The 21,393-nt window shown below is 39.6% G+C and overlaps 1 protein-coding gene across 1 annotated transcript in view; it reads right to left on the reverse strand.

Moving 5' to 3' along the window:
• The window catches only part of SLC35F1 (solute carrier family 35 member F1), a 149,485-nt gene that overhangs the window by 47,446 nt on the left and 80,646 nt on the right, over positions 1-21,393 (reverse strand). Inside the window, exon 3 of the mRNA XM_053973294.1 lies at positions 1,530-1,657. Coding sequence (XP_053829269.1) covers positions 1,530-1,657 — 128 coding nt within the window. The remainder of the gene's footprint in view (positions 1-1,529; positions 1,658-21,393) is intronic.

The raw sequence follows: 21,393 nt of genomic DNA on the forward strand, positions 1-21,393 counted from the left end.
TTTATATAGAAAATATCCAGATTGTATCTTTGAAGAAATTGATACCCTAGCTTTTGTCCACCGCACAGATAATTTTTCAGCAGGGACTATACTTTTCAATAGCTGCAGTTAAGCTGTTATATAACACATCTAATGGCTTGCATTGAAGTTGGACTTCTTCATAAAAACTGCGTTCATTTTACCTAATGACAACTTTTGCACTCTGATCTAATTATGGGATCCTAAACATCCCCTATTTGGTTTGCTTGGCAAGGCTGTGACAGCAGTGGGGGCTACAGGGGGGCTACTTCTCTGAGAAGCAGCTAGAAGTTGACAGAGCCAATGCCAGTTGTCTCCAAGATGGACCCGCTGCTGGCCAAGGCTGAGCCCATCAATGACAGTGGTAGCACCTCTGGGATAACACAGGTAAGCAGGGAGAAAAAAAAGCAACCCTGTGAGCTGGAGAGTGGAGTGAGAACACAAAGAGCAGTGCAGAAGGAAAGGGAGGATGTGCTTCACGTGCCAGAGCAGAGATTCCCTTGCAGCCCATGGTGCAGACCATGATGAGACAGAATGTCCCTCTGCAGCCCATGGAAGTTCATGGTAGAGCAGAGATTCACCTGCAGGCTGTGCAGAACCCCATGCTGGAGCACTGCCCAAAGGAGGCTGTGATCCCATGGAAACCCTGCTTTAGAGCAGGCTCCTGGCAGGACCTGTGGACCCATGGAAAAGGAATCCCATGCTGGAGCAGGTTTGCTGGCACGACCTGTAACCCCGGAGGGGACCCACACTGAAGCTGCCTATTCCTGAAGGGCTGCACCCCAGGAAAGGGACCCGTGCTGGGGCAGTTTGTGAAGAACCACAAGTCTGTAGAAAGGACTTACAGTGGAGAAGTTGATGGAGAAGTGTCTCCTGTGGGAGGGATCCCACACTGGAGTAGGGGAAGAATGTGAGTGATTTGACTGGTAATAAATTAAACTAATTTGCCCGAGTTGAGTGTGTTTTGCTTGTGATGGTGACTGGTGAATGATCTATCCCCATCCTTATCTTGACCCACAAAAGTTCCCTTATATTCCTTCTCCCCTAGTCCAGCTGTGGAGGAGAATAATAGAGTGACTTTGGTGGACACCTGGTGTCCAGACAGAGTCAGCCCACCCTTGACTTTAGAAACTCAGATCTAATTAAGAAATCCTAAAAGAAGTGCTTGAATTTTCTCAAAGTACAATACAAAGCGAGAAAAATATTTCAGCCAATCTGAAAATATTTTCTCAAAGGACTAAATTACGTAGATAATGACAAAAATGTGGTTATGAATGGTTTAGCACAGAGAAATAAAATGAAAGTCAGAATGTTTTGGTACAGTTTGGAAAATATTGAGTAACAAAAATAGGCCAATATGAAAAAATGTGTCTTACGAGTCAGCATTAAAAAGTACACAGAAGTCAGAGGCAGCAATTAGCTATTGGTTCACTAAAGCCAGTGGATACTACACCACTGACCCCACTGGACCTATTATCTTGCCTCAAAAGAGAAATCCTTTGAGTCCTTACCTGTACACTGGTAAGAGTTGTGTATTGATAAGCTTTGACTACCAGGTAGTTGGCTTCTATATCTATTATCCCCAGGATCATGTACTTCCACCATCTCCTCTTCAAAATTGCCAGCAAGTTTTCTTCTCCTGTGGTAGCAAACAAGAACAATTATGTAAGAGTTAGGTTTACATGCCCCAAATACCTGCCTGTCCAGAAAAATTATCTAGGTCTCTCACATTTACCCTAAGCAGTTGAAAGCCACCATATACAAAGAGGTACTGCAAGGAAGTGAAAACTAACACACCCTATTTGTCTAGCAGATATTAAAAAAGCTAGCCTGGCAAAGTAATATGTGAGGGTCAGACTGACACTTCACTTAAGATGTAAACACAAGCAAGAAAAACAAGTGCAGCTTGAGCAGAACCAGGTATGTGTCCTTACCTTTAGTTTTATATATACACATACATGTGCACATATAAAGTGCAGAAGAATAGAGCAGTTTATACATTTATACTTTCCATACACACTGATAAAATGTTGTATGCTGCACATATGATGCAACAGGTTTTTGCCAGGGTGGGAGGTTATCAGTATTTTTAAATATGTTGGAATACTGAGCAGGAATATGGCTGAAATATTAAATATGATGGAATATTGAGATGGAATATGATGGAATAATGAGCAGGAGAGTAACAGTATCACACTGGAGCATATGACAGATCCTGTTCAGAGGATGATTATTCTGATCGTAGAGGTTCAAAGTATCAGCCTTGTTTTGAGAAAGGCTGCACTGACACATATTTTGGGTGGCAGTTGCTCTGCTCTCAGAGTGTTTTTTCTAAAGCAGGCAGGTTTGCTGCCTTCTATGGGAACCCTGTCAATCACCCAGTATTTAATCTTCAGGACTTGAAAACTGACACTACAATACAGCCTGCAGATCAAACCCACAACTTTCAAAAGGTCAAAGCATTCCTCATGGTAGACTAGGGATTATTGTTCTCCATTCAAAAGCAAACAGCTCATTAATGAGGGTGGGCAAACCTGTGACTTATTTGCATTACAGTAAATTCCACAGATGATGAGACTTCACTGTGAAAGGGGCAGACTGTGACTGAACACTGTACAACTTTCAGAGTCTGTAGCCTAAAAAGGAATCTAAGTAGTGCCAAAGTACTATAAATGGTATTTGAACTGTCTTGAAACTTTCAAAGCACACCCCAGTATTCTGAGACTTTTTCAGATTGCTGTAGCTTTTCTAAGTGCCTGTGATCATCAAAATGGGTGATGGAAAATACAGAAGAAAAGGATCATTATTGTCCATTGCCACCAAAACTTGCTCAGGCTTCCCAATTCTCCTTCATAATTTTCCTTCATCACAAGTGTATTCACTCTCTGGTTCAAATGGACCCGGTGATATATGGGCTGCTATAACATGGCAGAAACAGCAGGCTCTCTATAGCAGGCATCTCAGATCTTATAAGACTCAAACACAGAAAAACAGATGATTACTTCAAAAGTTAATTCAAAAATCATAGCTGTTAAAGCTCGGCACTGATGAGTGACTTGGATGGGTATTTACCTGAATGAAGCAGCTGAATAATTTCACATTTGTTCATTAACAGGTGCTCACCCATACCCTCTTTCAGTGGTATATTATTAGGCAACAGCCTAATTATTTGTTATAGTGATAATGACATTGAGTGCAAAACTGTAAATGCTTGAAGTCTTCTTTCCCTTTCCTTCCTCCTTCCCCTCCTTCCTTGTCTCTCTCCTTTCTCCTCTTTCCCTCTCTTTCTTTCAATAAGCATCAGAAAAATAGCAGAAACAAGATGGTGAGTAGAGTAATACTTAAGACAATGAATAATGAGTAAGTACATTTCATCATACCACACTTCCCTGTTACACTTACTAAATCCCATCCTTCAGACATAATTATGACTACATCTATGTACTTTTATGATTATTTGAGCATGTAGAATTATTTCCATTATTTTAAAAATATATTTAGGGAGAGGTTTTAAAAGGGAATTTGAGATTAGGTGTCCTAATTTCTACTGAAATCAGTGTAAACCACACAGATAAATCCTTTACAGATATTGAAACTGTATCTCAAGATTTTATGCTGCCCAGACAGTGCTTTTAAAGCATCAACTGGAAAACAACAATGGAAAGATGTGGTTAACATGGCAGAGTGATTTTTCATTTTAATTGTAAAGATAAAGCTAAAAAACCGAAGATATCAAACTGCAGTCTCTGTTCCAATAGTGGAAATCCCACCTTATAGTAATTGTGGTGTCTGACCGGTGGGAATGCCGATGTGTAGAACTCTATGATTTTAGAAGGTTAATTAATCATATTATTATATTAAAACTATATTATATTATATTATATTATATTATATTATATTATATTATATTATATTATATTATATTATATTATATTATATTATATTATATTATATTATATTATATTATATTATATTATATTATATTTTATATTAATAAGAACTATTATTAATTAATTAGAAAATTTGTGATTTTTTTGTTGAGAGTTTTGATATAGTTGTGATTTAATTGGTTAATTAATTTAAAACACTATTACTAGTATTTAATTAAGAAATCAGCTTGGGTAAACAATCTCTATAACCCATTCCACATGTGCACAAACACAGGAGGAGTAAATGAGATAAGAATTGTTTTGATTCTCTTTTTTCTGCTTCTCTCACAGCTTCTCTCAGGAGAAATCCTGAGAAAGTTAAGTATCTCTCTGTTAGAGGACATGTGAATACCACACCACCTGAATCCCTTTTTGTTATGATAGGACTTTGATGATACGTACAAAAGGAGAGAGAAGCAGCAGGCTCAAGAACTGCACTGGCAATAGGTTGCCTGAGCTAAGACTATGGACACAACTTAAGGCCTCTTGGTGCCTTTGGTTTGCCTGTGCTTTCTTCAATTTCCAGCCACAGATCACTGTATGGCTCAGATGTGGCCAACTAAGTTAGCTTTAAAAATAAATATATGGCTATGACTTCTGGCTAATGGGCAAAGTTAAGAGTTTCCAGAGATGGTAATTAAATCTTCTACAATTTAAACTGGCACACACACAGTTCTCTCTTTTTGCTTTCCTGATTCTTTCTTTGCTTTTGATGAAAATAAAAAAAATATTTGATACGTAGTAGCGTATCTTTGATTTAGGTCTCTGGGATATTCCAAACTGCAAAAGAGCAGCTTCTGCTGTGAATGCTGGGTAGAGCAAAAAGCTCAGGAATCACTTCCAAAGGGGGAGACCTTTTTGGGAGATGGGCAGTAGGAAGATGATCATCTGCAGTGACTGTCAGTCCAACGCTATGGACAAATCAAGGCAGAGGCACTGGAGTCCTGGTTTTGACAGGTGGCTGAAATGAAGTCACCATACTCAAATGTCCCAGTTTAGTGAAAAATACCCAATAAAAGGCAACAGTGGAAGATCACCTGGAGAAGGTGTGGGGCTGCCAGCAGGACAGGACCTCTGAATAGCAATCCCAGATTGCATCCTCAGTGAATTCAGAAAACAAAGAGAATGGAAAGGGGAGTTAAAGAGATAAGTGGGAAGCCTTGACTTGTGAAGATTAAAAGAAGCAGAGACAAAAAAGAGCTTTATTCTAAGATTCACATCCTGAATAGAAATAAACATTGCCTTTGCGTAAAAACAATGATGGGAACAAAACCATCACACTTCATTAAAAACAAAGCAAAAAGAGACAATCTGAGTTTTTTTTTAATTTATTTCCCTTGATGACAACTCAAAGCAAACTAATTATTCATGTCTTTTGAGTTGTAAGCATAGTAGACCAGAAGGACCAAATGTAGATGCCTACACCTGAACCAACAGGTAAAGCATTTTAAAGGGTTTTTTTCAGCTTTTTTTTAAACATGATTTGATTAGAATGATATACAGTAGGAAGAGACATTATTTCAGATCATGTCTTTTTGTTATTACTGCAATACATCTGTGACTAGGAGTTTCAGCCAGCCATATAAACAAATATTAAACCATAAAGTGTGCAGGTTAGCTTAAGGGCAACATTTCCCGGGAGACAAAGCACATATTGATGCCAGTGAACATGCATTTATGTAAGTGCACATAGTAATGCCATCTTTAGACACTGCCTTCTTTTGATGGAGGTCCTCCTTCAAAAAACAACCCCCTAACTTCTTTTAGCACTTGAACTTCTGAAAATGTAAGTCTTCATATTCAGTCTAATCCAAATGTAATGTAGATTTAAAAGTAAGCTGCCTGTTAAGAATGTTTCGAGATTCAGAAGTCTAGCATAGTCTTATTGCAGAGAAATAAAAACCTTCTCTTCTTGCTTTTTCTAGAATGATATTTTAAGTTTTAATTTTTTTACTAATTTTGCAGTGAGACACACTTGACAGCTATATATACAAAGGAGGTCTCAGTGTTTAGAAAAAAGCTACAGCTTTGCATCTGCTGGCTTGAATTAAAAATCAACAAATAAGCTCCTTTGTAGAAGAGATGGTTTTACATCTTGTAATAAGGATTTACCTCTGGGGGGGCTACAAAATTAAAAATAAATTAGAGAGAAAATTGAAAGAGGTTTTAGCTGTGCAGTGTCTACCAAATATACAAATATACATGTACAAAACCCTTTTTACATTCACCCACACAGCCACAGAGGTACAATAAAAAAACCCAACAACCATTAAGGCAGCAAATTCCCAATTATTTGTATATGGTCTTGGGACACAGCACTGTTAGACCAGAAAAATCAGCATATTGCTTCTCTCATCCACTGCAGTCTCTCTTTTTTACTTTAGATGACAACTTGCTTTTTAGATCAAGATCATCAAAGGAGCTGTGCTCTCCTTCTTCCTTACAGAGTTTAGCAGAGAGATCTAAATGAGTGCAGGAGACTTGCAGGGGGGAAGGCAGACTGGGGAGGGCTGCCAGGCACTCTGGTCCTCCCCTGCCTCTCACAAGAGTGCCAGAGTCAAGTGCTGCACGGTAAAGAAGCAAAAGTCTCACAAAGGATGAAGATTATACCAGGATTTACTTATTACCTCCCTGTTTGAGAGAAAGAATCTCAATTGTTTGAAAAAGAATCTCAATTACAAATCAAAATTATAGGATAATTGTTTCCTTTTAATTTTTGCCCATTATAGCCAGTCTTGCAGACGCAGAGCTTCACCATACGAATGTTGTTTCTCTACAGACTTTGTAGACATCCAGCCCCGCCCAGGACCAGGGGAAGGAGACAGTCAAATGGGGTTACATGGTGTAGGGGTAACACAGATTTTTTTTACAAAGCCAAAAGGCTCCCATGCATGAACAATAAAACTTTGCTTGTCTTCTACTTGGTCAAGTAGCTGGTTCAGGAGACTGAAGGACTGCTGTAGGAGACTTTCATCTCTGCACAAAAGCTCAAAAGAACTGTTCCTCTTCTGTGTGACTTTATATCCTCTGACCCAAAAAGGTTTCTTATTTCCTCATATCCACTTGTATTACTGATGACTACTTTATGGGAATACTGAGGCCTAAAGACAAAACACCAACACTGCTAAATTATCTACACAGCAGAGAAAATGCAGTCCTACAGGAATACTTCACTAGTCTGGCTTCCCAAAACACCTGAAAATACTCTGTTCCTCTCACAGATGACTGCTTGCAGGCTGCACTGCTTTTGTCCTTTACCTCGTTTTCAGCAAGCCTTTGGGAGACTAGATGGCATCATTTCCCTTCGCCTCCTCAGAACGTCTGATCTTATCCATCCTGCTCTTACTCACAGCTCCCTCCTGCTTCCTCTCTCACAGTGGGGAAACTGCGTTGGTGTAACAGCCCTGAGCTGCTGCTGCAAGTGGCTCTCACATGTTCCTGCTCCTTGCCCTGTGCCAGCTGGTGCTTGTGGAGCTGTACAGTGAGCCAGGGCAAAGACCTGCCTAAAACCAAAGATTTGGGACTTTCTGATTAATTTCTACACTGTGTCCTGAGCAGCCTGTGACCAAATTCATATTACTCTTGTAGGAGGCGAGCACCAAGTAAGCAGATCCAGGCAAAGGACAAGTTTCTCCTTCTCTGACACAGGGCAGGCTTAGCCTATTGACACGACACAACACAGCGTTCCCTTTACCAAATTATGAGCTCATCTGAAGTGTTTTGACTTGTTATTTCCTTTTAGAGATTTTGCAGAACAGTCTGTTTTGACCATGGATGTAGATCATAATAGTTGAAGTCAGATCTAGGAATTTGAACATGCATTTTCATAAAACATGAAAGGATCAATTTTTGGTGCCTTGATTTTGATCCAGCCTAAACTCTATTTTTAGATCTTATAATCTTCAGATGTCTCATTTAATGAGATTACTGGTCATTACTTCAAGGCGTAAATTACAATTTAAGCTACACAAATAAAGTAGCTGATCATGCCTCAGTTTCTCTCCTCCTGCCCACCCACTAGACTACATATGGTTTTCCCTTTGGTGGCAGACACAATGCTTGGTGTCACTACCACAGGTTACTGCAAAGAACAGCCCATGTCCAGAACCATGTAAGACCTGAAGAAAGCTTGGAACAGTACAGTTTCAAAAAACAAACTGCTAAACTCCCAGCCTTTTAACGTGTCAAGATAAAAACCACTGTGCTATTTCTAATACACAATTTTTTAATTCAAGTTGGTCTATCTCCTAGCCTAAACTTAGGTAAGCACTTTCCCTTGAATGGCGGAGTGTGTCTCACTCTGTAATGCCGAGGGACATGAGCACACTGAGAAGCTGAAGCCTTCCCTCAGAGTTGATTATATCCCCCCTGAGAGCTGATTATATCTTTCTGCATGAAATCTCCAAAATTCATTTCTGATCTACAATACTCTCAGTCTTAAGTTACCTCTGAGCTAACACTTTAGTCTGTCAGCTTTTGGCTCACTCTCACACAGAACTACTTCAAAACAGGCTGCTGGACAGATGACCATTGTAGATCCCTTCCAACTGTAATCCCTTCCCTTCCCTTCCCTTCCCTTCCCTTCCCTTCCCTTCCCTTCCCTTCCCTTCCCTTCCCTTCCCTTCCCTTCCCTTCCCTTCCCTTCCCTTCCCTTCCCTTCCCTTCCCTTCCCTTCCCTTCCCTTCCCTTCCCTTCCCTTCCCTTCCCTTCCCTTCCCTTCCCTTCCCTTCCCTTCCCTTATTTTCAAACTTACTAGAGTGTAAGTCAAATGATCAAATGAAAGAAATCTGTATATATATATCTCTGTATATAATTTATAAATGTGTAATTTGCATTAATAATTTATCCTTCTGGATAAACTTGGGCATCTTAATCATATTCACAAGATGAATTAAAGTCAAATAATCTTAAAAGAAATAATATTAATTGTTGAAGGCTGAGGAATCAGTTAGAATGCATGAGTTTTCTTTTTTTTCCTCACCTTTCAGAGACTCATTACAAAATGTTGGTCTAGCCACCTACCCACTCTGTGACATTTTTTCCCAGCAGACAGATATGAATAATGAATTACCTACTTGTTATTCATGATTCCTACAAATTTTATTTCCCAAAGCATGAGATTTGACTGAGATAGTAAAAAAAAAAGACCTGATGTGAATTGTCATTACTATTAACCATTCATAGATCAAGCAGACCCAGCTGAAATTGAATATGTAGCCTTTCTTTAAAAGACAGTAAGAAAAGAATAAGGAAGTCAAGGAGCGTATCTTTCTCCATTCTCCATCAGTAATGTAAGAACACACTGATCCAATTTAAATCTTATCTGACAGAGAGTGCAAATATATTACTTCCTATAGATTTTATAGTTAACTGAATAGAAGAAAGAAAACTTAACATTGCCAGCACTATGTACAGGCTTGGAGGTACTCACTCTACTTACTAGGCACCAAAGTTGTGACTCTGCATCTTCTTACACACCAGTGCATTCCACACCAGCCACAAATCCCTAAGAGATCAGGGAATGCCCATTCTGGGGATCACCTAATAGCAGGCACTGGCATGAAATATGTGTAAAGACTCTATCCAGGATATGGCACACATGAAGGAGAACCAGTTTTTTTTACAGGCTATGAAACCTAGAGATATCTACTAAAAAAGAAACCTCTCTGCTGATGACTACCAAGAGGCCTGTACTAGTAAGAGGATTACTATTAATAAGGCTATTGGTTGTTTTTTCTTGTGGTACATACACATTCCAACCCTGAAAATTCTTTTTAGTTTTGCAACAAATTAATTGACATTTAAACGAGCATTTTCAAGTAGAATAGGATGGGAAGATGATGATAAAGAAGCAATGCTGGCAGAATTAAAACTTCATCTGGAGTCAATAATTTTAACCAAAAATATGTAAAATCCTAATAGCCAGCACTCTTTGATGTCATTACCCAGGGCCAAGGGGAGAACTGAAGAGTTCAGAATACATTATGGCTGTAGACATATATGGTTTTACAGATGCACCATAATCAACAGAGGTATTCCAGCATTCTTCTGCATCAGAAGTCTGCAGATGCTCTCTTTTTGTAGTATTTAGTTGAGGTACAGCATCTGGGAGAATTATTTCCCTTCTGGAACTTTCCTGACACCACTGTTGGTGAACTGGAATAAAGTTTGCTAAACTTCCAAATTACATATTAAATATTATCCCTGGAGGAATATAGAAGCTTTGGGAACTTCTCATCACCATGGGTAAACCCCGCACTTTAGAGCAACCACAGATTATACAAAAAGTGCCACTAATTACATACAAAGCAGAAAATGTAGGAGCTGCCACTAGTTAAAGCAATTGTGAGGCCAGTCCAGGTCTCCAAGGTGACCAGCAGCAGAGGCCCAAGAGAAGCATGCAAGACACACCAATCCATCGTGGTTCCTTCATTGTTGGCCACAGCATGAGCACCTTGTTTTATGCATGGCAGTAATTCCAAAAGGCTTATTCAAAATGAGTAAACCCAGTAAAGTAGAGAAAATGCAGGCATGAGCATAAAGAAATATGTGAAACACAATGGCTTCAAACAACCGTGAGAGCTCATGCATTTATTTGCCTATGCCATGATACTTCCAGTAGTCATACACACCAGAAGTCTCAATGTTCCATCTGTAATGATCAAAACTACTAAAAACCCCCATTATTTATATCCTTTGCAGCATGACTAGTGAAATATGATACCAAAAGCATAAAAAATCACTGAACCATGCTAATTAATTGGCACAAAGCATCACATTGCCACCATGACAACTACAGGCAATTCTGCTGAAGAAACTTGCTATTCTTTATCATCAAATCCTGAATGAGTTCTCAAAATGACCATTAAGATTAGATAAGAAACCAGATATATTTTTAGATGACATGTTGATTGGAGCAGGTGATATTTTGTTGCATACCTATTGTGTACCTACATCAACAGGGTCTTGATGTGACCCTTGAAGATCTAGCAGTCTTAGTATCAGATAAACAAATCAGAATTATACATCCATATGTCTACATAAAGGAGAAAGAGATGGGGGAGGCATCAGGAACCATGGACAGCAGCCCTCCATCCTGCACTTCTTGCCTCCTGAGCTGGCAGAACCGGACTAGAAAAACTTTACAATGGGGTCGGGACTGTAACATTGCTCACAAGAAAAATACAAATTTTCCACAATTCAGACTCTACAAAAATACAGCTTAGTAGGTTTACAAAGTTGAAAGGTAAGAGGTGCATAATCTCTAAGAGGTGCATAAACAGAGTAGTCAACTTTTGTGTATTTTTTGCCATCTTTCACAAGCATGGTGGTCATGACCAGCATGTAAGTGCAATCATTCCCAAAAGGTGGTGAAAATTGATGCAATACAGTTCAGGCATTGTTTTGCGTTAGCTAGAACATTAAATGTTAATTGAATGACCAGTGTGTACCAGTTTACCTTCAGTAAATTGGTCAAAGCAGCTTTGTATTGGGGATCAAAACTCCCCTAGTCCTGGTCTTGCATAAAATTATGGCTGGAATACAAAGCAAAACCCAAATCTACAGACAAAAGAAGTGTTGTGTCCCTGCCTAGTGCAGTCTTGAAGTCTGAAAAATACAGAATCTAATCACTGTAGATGTACTACTGAAACAATGAAGAGTTTGAGAGTGAGACTGATAAGATGATGCACTAGCAAGCTGGAGGTCTACAGTCCTTTAAAGTCTGACAAAAGAGTACCTGCAGTGTGATGTGCAAACTGAGAGATATTCCATCAGTGCTATTATAAAGTGAACTATGCATCTGATAGTGCTACTGATGACTGAAGATTGTGCTCATGCTTAAGGTATCAAAACAGCAATTAACTGAAGATAGCACGCATTATCCTTCCGAGGAAGAAAGTGATAGCCAATAAAAGTCTGATGGAGAAATCCAGGAGCTCATAAAATATATACCATAAAGTTTGGATCCAAGTATCATAGTAGGAGAGCTAATGTCACTCCGCTGCTGCCTTATCAGCGAAAGACTAGTATTACATTTGGTACTTGTTATCCTACTGCAATAAGAGAAACTCCACTAATTCATCCAGAAACTGAGCTGTGCATCTTGGAAAAGCCAAGCATGGTTTTAGGAAGAGCTGGTTCTAGGGGCAGAATCTGGAGCCAGCACATAAGCTGGTACTTCTCAGAATGGTGGTCTGGTGCCCACTGGAGTTCCGATCCCAGGAAAATCAGCAGTTCTGGGAGGGCAAAAAGAGATCAGTGTGGGAGGCAGCTACTGCAAGATGCAGACAATACCCCCATTTTGGTTTCAGAATAAATGCAAATAGATCACCATGGTATTAAGAACACTCTGAAATAATCAGCTCTTGGTATCTGTCATCCCTGGAAATCGCAGTTGCTTTCTGCACACTCTTCTGTAATGTGTGTTACTGAATCATGCAGTGCTCAGCAGGGTGCACTGAAAATTAAACATCTCCCACTCCTCCTCACCAAGAATTCAAGAGAATGTGCATCTGAAAACACTGCTGAGAAGTATAGAAACTTGACATAGCAGCTGTGAGGAGTGATTGCGCCGCTCTTGATTCCAGCTGATTGCTACAAAGCTTAAAAAATCTTCAGTAATAAAAAAGTGGTGATACTTACAATGAAGAAACTTATAAAAAACTGTTTCCTTTACCTGAATCCTGATTTATAAGCAAATTGCTGAATGCCTCACTGGCATTTATCCTGTCTTGCCCATGTTTTACAGGTATTGACCCTGTAGCCATTCCACATTAATGAGAAGTAACACCTAACTAGAAATACGTCCAATTCATTTATAGGAAAGGAAATATTAATGTGCTAGGAAGATATTCTGGCTGATAAGAGCAACATCAAAGTCTATAATGTGAAACTCAAGGTTAGAATAAAAGGAACTTGCATCCTATGCAATTAACATCCAAGCAGAAATTCATCAACTGATCGGGTAGCCAACCATTAATGTGTGAATTATGGCCAGGTATCACAAGTAAGGGATACCTCCTTACACTTCTGGCTGGTTACTTACACACCAACACGTTTACCATCTTGTCATCTACCATTTTATTCAGGAGCACATCTTTCTATGCTTGCAAGCATGCATATCTGACTCAGACAGACATCCTTTGACATCAATCCAGTTGTGTAGGAGTCGTGATTTTTCTTCCTTTCTCCATTCCACAGTTGAAGCCCAGTGGCAGTTCCATCACACAACAATTGTTCAGCACATGAAAGAAGGGAATCAATGCACCTTCCTTGCACAAGCTGCTAATAAAAGTTACAGAGCGCTGAGAGCTGGGAAGCACAGACAGAGCATTAGCTCAGTTGGTTAGAGCTTGGTGCCAATAATTCCAAGATTCTGGGTTAGATCCCTGGATGAACCATTCACTTAAGAGCTGGACTCAATAATCCTTCTAGCTGGGAATATTCTGTGATGTTGTGTCTGACTTTTTATATTCTATATATGAGTGATGTATCCAATGCTGAGAAATGCATAAGCAAAATGATTCAAGAGAAGGAAACCATTCCAGATGTAGCGGTCACTTTAGCAATCCCATCTCTCAGAAAACCCATCAGCACAGGCAGAATGAAGGTATATCACACAAGATCAGGCAGCCAAAAAGGGTGAACAGGCTGTCTGACCCTCTCAGAGAAAAGATGTGTCAGTGTGGAAGACTCAAATTTCATCATAAAGGCCATGACAGGTAAGTATGAAATCTCATTTGTCAGCAACAGTAAAACATAATCTGTGAGAAAAGTAGAATAATAACCTTTCAGGAAATGCAGTTAATAAAATAATTCCTATAAAACACTGAGTGGTATGTAGCATCAAGAAAAGCTTCTTATAAAAACAATGGATGGAATTTTTTATGGAAGAATATTTAAAACTGAGAGTTCTGTAATCCATCAAACAAGAGTGAAGATGCCATTAAACATCTCATAACTATTCCCATTCTTTGACACTCAAATATGCATTCATTTTTTTTTAATCATGGCCCTTATTTTCTGCAGCCTTGTGCCCATGGAGTGTAATATGGGTGAGGATGAGTTACACCAGCTTTGTTCAGTGTGGCAATGGCTCCCCAAAGTGCACAACAGCAGAGTTGGGGCTTTCTGTGATGTGGCAGCAGCACTGGGTGTCCACAGTTTACATCTTTTACACTAAAATGTACTCCTATGTGAAGGCTCAGCCCTTTCAGCCATCTTTACCACTGACAGTAAGACAAGCCATACACATAAAATGTGAGCAGGGATTTCAGGTGAAATTTGTGCAGGGCAGCCCAGGTGAATAAGATCATTTGAGTTTTTCACACATTTGTGTGTGTTGCAACTAGAAAGTTGCAAACACCAGGCTGAGCTCATATGAAACTCTGAAGAAGCAATTAATGTTTGAAGGCATAAAATTCAAGATGCCAGCCAGATGGCAAAGGAAGAGGGAGAGAATGAAGGTAGCATGTGGACATAACTGTGCTGCTTGGACACACGCCTTCACCTGTTAAAACTACACATTCAGTACCTGCATAGGAATGGTTGCTTATCTACTTTGCTAGAGCTGATATTAGGCTTATGGAAGTAGAAACATCTCCAAAAGATCTGGGATCCACCACAATTTATTGGCTGGTCATGAGATCTCTACTGATCTCCCAGCAAGTACTGCTGTTGACTAGAACCACAAGTGCACCAGTAGGAGTTCGAAAAGCCCTACTTTTTATTTTGTTTTCCTGCTCTCCGTTTCACTCTCTCTCTCCATCTTAAGATTTTCATGGGAAACCAAAGTCAGCCTTTCCATGGTCTGATGGACTGCATCAATTTATTATCCTGCTCTTTACCGTCTTCCATGCATGTGTAGTAACACTCACATATTCTCAATAATTTCGTCCTGGTAATATTCAGCTTTTGCATAGAAGATCTTTGCTACTCCTAAGTGAGCTAGAAGACAACTCAGGTTGTTTATGGGGTTAATAACAATTTGGCTTGGTTTTAGGCATATAGATTTAAATTTGTTTTCTAGATAGGGAAAAGTAACAAGCCATTTTTAGTTCAAAAAACAGAAACCATCAATGTTATCTTATGTTCTGACAGCAAAAGACTACAGAGTTTTCCTGACAACCTCTCTATTTTTTGGTCTCTTCTTATGCCTTGCTCTATTTAATGTTGCTGAAGAGGAATGCATAATATCTAGTCATAAAAATACAACATTTCTTATTTAGGAGAAAGAATGGGCTAATATAGTTCATCTGTATGATACATACATCATCCTTAGAATTGTATCCAAGACAGATAACATCCAGGAAAAATAGCTTTAAATAAACAAAGAAACAGACAAAATCCTTCAATATGTAGGTCGAGGAAAGCATATGCTTTAGCATATGTGTAGTCAAGATATTGAACTACATAGGCTCATTTACTGCCAAATTCTGAGTTTCTTAAATGCACAAGATCCATAATAACTATTCAGGTCTGCCATGATCTGTCTTATGCATCTCCCCTAAAAAGTTCCCACTTCAAAATAAATGATTGCATTTATAACTGCTTTCTTGTTTACATAATTTGCAAATAGGAAAGGCTAAAAAAATCTTCCTGAGATTCAGACTTCTGCATCAATTTCACCAGTAAAAAAGCAATAAAATTTGCTTAGACAAAATGAACATATTTTTATGAAAATTGATTACTAACACCAGTGACAAGAATGTGTAAACATTTTTGCATTAGCATTCTGATTTGTTTTACAAGCTTGAGATTTCATTTTGATTTTTAGCTGATTGATTTTGTATGGTTTTATTTTATTTATATACTTTTTAATAATTTCAGAGAAGATCAGAAGAAGCAATGTGAACTGATGGACTCATGGTCTGATATTTGTAACATAAAACCTGTCAATAGAACAGTTGAAATACTTAGTATTTTTATCACATTATTTTAATAAACCATATAATAAATAGAGATTCTTTGATTTCAAAAAGAAGGTAAGATGTATCAAAATAAAATAAATAATATTGCAACTAATCACTAGTCAGAATATATACAGAATATATCCTGAGATGTGGCTTCATGTTCTCAGTTCTTGCTTCAAACCTGCCTTCCAACATGCAGTCCTTTGTCAGAGAAGAGGGCTAAGGCAGATGGATGGCTTCACCCAGGCAGGAAGGATATAATTCATGCACTATTCTTTATCATCTTATAGGTATCATATCTACATTTGCCTATTGCAAGTACAGTGTTAGGTAGAGAATTTAGACTAAATACTGGAATGGAGTCTCTTTTGAAGGAGAGTTTGATACCAACAGGCTTTTAATAGCTCTTGCAATCAGTATTTTGTGAGCTGGAAACACATGCAGATGCTTCCAAGTCTTGGTTTGATCTGCGATCTGAAAAATTCCAGCATTCAAATGCAAAATACTCCCCAAAATAATTACACTCTCTCCTTTTTCCAGTTCACCTTGCATATTACTCCCCCATTTGTACTTTTTTCCCTACACGCCCACTGCAGCTTTACCTTTGCTTTTTCAAACTATTCTGCTACATTCAAATATGAATATATCCCATATTCACATGCCTACCCTTGTAGTTAGCCTGCAGCAACTGAGGCTTACGTCTTCCACCACATCACTATTTGACTGTTTGGCAAGTGGCATCAGCCTTGAGCCTACTATTTCACCTTTTGTGTCAGAAGCTGTCACTTGCCTTCATGGTCATGCTCAGCAAGTCAGCAGTTTTACCTGCCCCCAGTAGAAAAGAGCTGTGCCCAGATTCTACATGAGAGCAGCAAATCCCCTCTTCTCTGACAGTTTAATTGCCAAGCATCTAGGACCCTTTCCAACAATTATATAAAGTTTTCCAGCCAGCAGAAGTTATGTGGGCATGTCTCTGAACAACTTGAAGATGTCCCTGATCATTGCAGGGGGGCTGGACTAGAGGGACCTTTAAGGCCCCTTCCAACCTGGACTGTTTGGTGGTTCTAGGATTCCAAATGACTCAGCTGTTCATAATATCCTCAGCACCTGGAGCATTGCAAAGGCTCCGGCTACCTCTTGCCACCCCCAACTGCCTCACCAATGCTGCTGCTCTCACAAGCCAGAGAAAGCTGCTCAGCCCCAGCAATAAACACAACAAAAAAATTGGAATTTTGGTACATAATTCTAAGAGCTGCTTTACTGATACACTCACCTCACTGCAAAATACCAGTAGGTGCTTAAAGAGCAAGACACAGGACCAGACAATATCCCTTCCATCACAAGCCTGCCTCTCCCTTGTCTGTTGCAAAGAAAACGTATGCTGAGAAAGAAACTGCAAGACCAAGGAGTTGGGGTTGGGACTGGACTTGGGAAGCATCAAGGGGAAAAGCAAGTTCCTGCACAACTACAGGACTACTGAAATGCTAATCTGGCATGCTTTCAGTATTTTTATTCTTTACATTTCTATTCCAGTTAAAGATAGTGGGTTTTCCTTTTCCCTTAATCACTGCTTCATACTGTAGCAAGAAAATCTGGAAACCTGGGGTTTCACACATAAACTTACTTTAGATGGGAGTGAAAAGAAGTGAAGGGTACTGCCTGTCATCTGAAACGTGAGTGGAGTGGTAATTATACAGAGAGAACTGAAGACCCACATATTAAACACCACAGTGCATTAGGTACCGCCACCTTCAGCTGAACCACACTATAATTTCATCACATGAGATGAATGCAAGCTTTCCTATCCAGTTATTCCTGTTTTGCAGTCCTGTTTTCTTTGAGGACAGTCTGGATATGAGGAAATCAAGCAAGGGGGAGCCCAAATTCCCAGGCTTCTGGACTAAAAAGGAAAAAAATTGCTTGTTATACGTGTTATATGGAAAATCCAGATTGAGAAGATGCAGGTAATGAATGTTTTGCCAGGTGAATTTCTCAGGTCATCAGTCTTCTAAATATGTGAAAAAACATATTTCAATTTCCCCTTTGTGTCTCCTTGCACAACAGCTCTTCCTGTGGAAGTGTGTCACGCCTTTCCGCAGAGCCTGTATATAAAGGACATCAAAGCCCAAAGCCTTGCACTCACCCAGAAAAGATTTTCTATTTCCTGCAATAAGTGGAACTTCTGATGCCAGGTTGTCAGCCTAGTGCGTACTCTGACAAGGGTTTACTCTACAAAGTCTTCTGCTCTTCCTCCAACAGGTCCCACTGTCACCTGTCTGCTGGAGCTGCCTGGCTCCATGCCCTGCAAGACACCATTCCTGACAGCTCCTCCATCCAACCATTCCCTGATTTTATAAATGACACCTCAAACAAAGTCCTATGCTCATATTCATGTTTAATTCCTCCTCCTTAGACAAGCCAGGCAGCTCATGGGAGCTCCCACTGACATCCCCTGAGCTCTCATTTCTTGTCCACTCCATGTCTAGCACTTCAACACAAGGCAGAGACTGAGAAAAGGAAGAAGTGTCTACCCAAATATTGCTATGCCTCCTTTATAGTTTTACTTTCTATGTATCTGCTTGACCATCAGCCTGAGCAGCAAGGTGCAATTTAAATGAACTGTTGTCATTTATACATGAGCTGCCATTTAGCTGCTCATTAGAGGAACACCAGCTTTAAAAGATTATGATGAGTCTGTTAGCTTCACTTAATAACATCTTTCAAAACCAGCAGTGATATTGTTCTAAAAAAAAATGCTTTTGTACTTCAAATTCTCATCAACTCTATCAGTCCTAAGAGTATTAGCCAAGGTTTGAGCTGCTCATCATCTCTATTACATTCATTTAAATGCTATTGTGCTTGACACTGGATAATAAGGGCTTATTCAGCAATACTTCATTTTTTTGATCTGGTAAATTTACTAGAGGCCTTATTCTTTAAATTGATTTTACTTTATGCTTATTTTTTTCCCATCACTTGCCTTCTTTTCTTGCAGCTTACGGCAGCACAGACCTTTGAATGTAAAATAGTTGGGGTATCATTGATCTTCCAGTTATTATACTTCCTGCTCTCGTTCTCTTGACCAAAGGCCCCCACTCCAATAACAAAAGGACTTTCCTTCAGACATGGTGTGAAAGCTTTTATACATAGACACCATTTACTGGATGACAGACATCAATCATATTTCTAGTGTTGGGTCTATTGCCACCAAACACAGAAAACTGGCAGTGGGATCGGAAAAGATAATGTTTTCCCACTGAGATTCACACCTATATATGGTCCAATTTAGCAGCATGAACTTGCCATGACACATGGGTCCCCTCTGGAAAATGTTCATCTTAACCCTTGGAAATGTTTGTGATCTGCTTGTTGTTTAGCAGCTGCCTGCACTGTGGCCATCACCAGCCTTTGGGGGTACTACAGGCAATTGTTTAGGCTCTGTAAATTAATTTGGTAGAGAAGGACATTGGTTTAGGCATATGGCTGATATTCTCTTCTCCTCTCAAGATAAATAACCCAGTAACTATGCAAAAGGCAGTTAATAGCTTCCCTTTGGGTTTTATGGAAAACAAACTTATTTTAACATTACCATAACTATGGTAAAACCTTTCCATAAAATGCACACCAGTGTATTTAATTAAAACAGGTCATTCAAGTGCTAGCTTCTACAGAATAAATATATGCAGAACACTGAGCCTGGGTAGGGGCAGTAATTATTTTTTCTGCAGTGCCATGCATGTGACCAAGAAGTGGCTTTTGAGGCACCTTCATCCTATTTCCCTACAGGTATGTTTGAAGATGGGAGTGATCCCACACTTGTTACATGCTAGAATGTGAGACTGAATGGGGAAGAAGATTACCTGGTCTTTATGATTACCTCCTCTTTTACAGCCAAGAATTAAAAACACATTTAGATTACTTCACATTTGGAACGGTCCTACTACAAAAAATAAAGGCAAATGAATTGCATCTGCTAGGTCAAGCTTCCTATCCCCCGTCCCTGAAAATCACCAACCCAAATGTCACTTGTCTGTGTTGGTTCTCACAGAAGGCAAACCGTATGTTACATTCCCAGTGTCCGTACACTGCTGCAGCTCCTAAATAGCCGACTCCCCCGAATGGCTGTTGGCCAGACTTTGGTTCTCTTCCAGCGCTGAAAGGCAGAGAGGGTAGGAGATGTCCTGCTGCTACTCTCCTTTCATTTAGAAAATGGAGAGGCTGTCTGGCTGCCAACTTGTCAGTGCAAATAAGTCCCCTCTGCAGACTTTATCAGATGAATCCCAATGTGAAAACTTTTTACATATGAATTGTGTTGCAAGGAAGGCTCCACTCTTTTCAGAACAAATGAGGAAAAGAACAACATAAAGGAAGTGAAAAAGTAAAGAACCTGCACTGAAAGGTCACTTCAAAGGAACAAAAGTCCACATAGCTTCTTTCTCCTGCTCTCTTTCTTTCTTTTTTCACAATTGGCTCTCCAGCATCTACATGCTGCTCACCTAACTGCAGCATCTTAGTCACCATAAGCCTCATCAGTGTACAATTAATTACTCCTGTTAATCAAAGCTGAAAGGTTGAAGGAACTACAATGCCCAGCAGATCAGTAATGGCCAGAAGCCCACCGACAGCCCACTAGGTGAGCAAAGACAAGAAGAGCTCATAGCTATCCAATTTTCAGAAGCCTAGGCAGAATGGCCAGCTGAAAGGAGTATCAGTCTGTAAAAGACAAACACTTGTCCTGGAAAACCACCAGCACTGCAAATGGTAGCCAAGACTGTGGTTATATTAAATCAATATTGTCAGTTACATTATTAAATATTAATCTAAGATATTAAAAAAGGGAGCATCCCTCTGTCTCTGCCAGAGACAGCTTGTGTAATCACACGCAAATCACTTAATTTCAGTTCTACTCAAATTCCCATCTGTAAAACACATAACAATATTTTCAACCACTTTAAGCAAGCTCAGACCTCTAGGCAGGCTCCCTGGCCACCTCTCATAATGCACATCCACATCCTCACAGAGAGAGGCACCTCCAGAAGCCACTGTCATGTTACAGACGAGACACAGCACAGAAGCTCCAGGGTCTCACCAGCTCTTGCTGGTTGCAAAGGGGGAAGAGCTTGGGCTAGAAGAGTAAAAGGGTAGATTGGAGTGTTTTAGGTAATTTTTTTTGTCTTAAAATAAGCTGACTCCAAAAAAGCACTGTCCTCAGCCACTGAAAACAGCTGTTGAGACAGACCATGAAGTGTTACTAGCTCTCTTGGAGGATTCACAGTGCTTAGGGAATGCAATGCAAGAATAGGTGACAGTGACACAGAGTTGTCAAAAAAAACCCATGCAGGAGCACACTTATTTCTGTCACAGAAAAAGGAGTGTTAAGGACAGGAGAGAGGCACCAGATATCACATTTAGAGGTTCCCTGCTCAAGCAGGGTCTTGTTAGAGTATGTTGCCCAGGACTGCATCTAGATGGGTCTTGAGTGATATTCTGACCTAATAACAGGTATATATGAAAGAACATAGATAACAAATGCA

Source organism: Vidua macroura, chromosome 3 (assembly GCF_024509145.1).
Source record: "Vidua macroura isolate BioBank_ID:100142 chromosome 3, ASM2450914v1, whole genome shotgun sequence".
In the NCBI taxonomy this organism is placed as follows: Eukaryota; Metazoa; Chordata; class Aves; order Passeriformes; family Viduidae; genus Vidua; species Vidua macroura.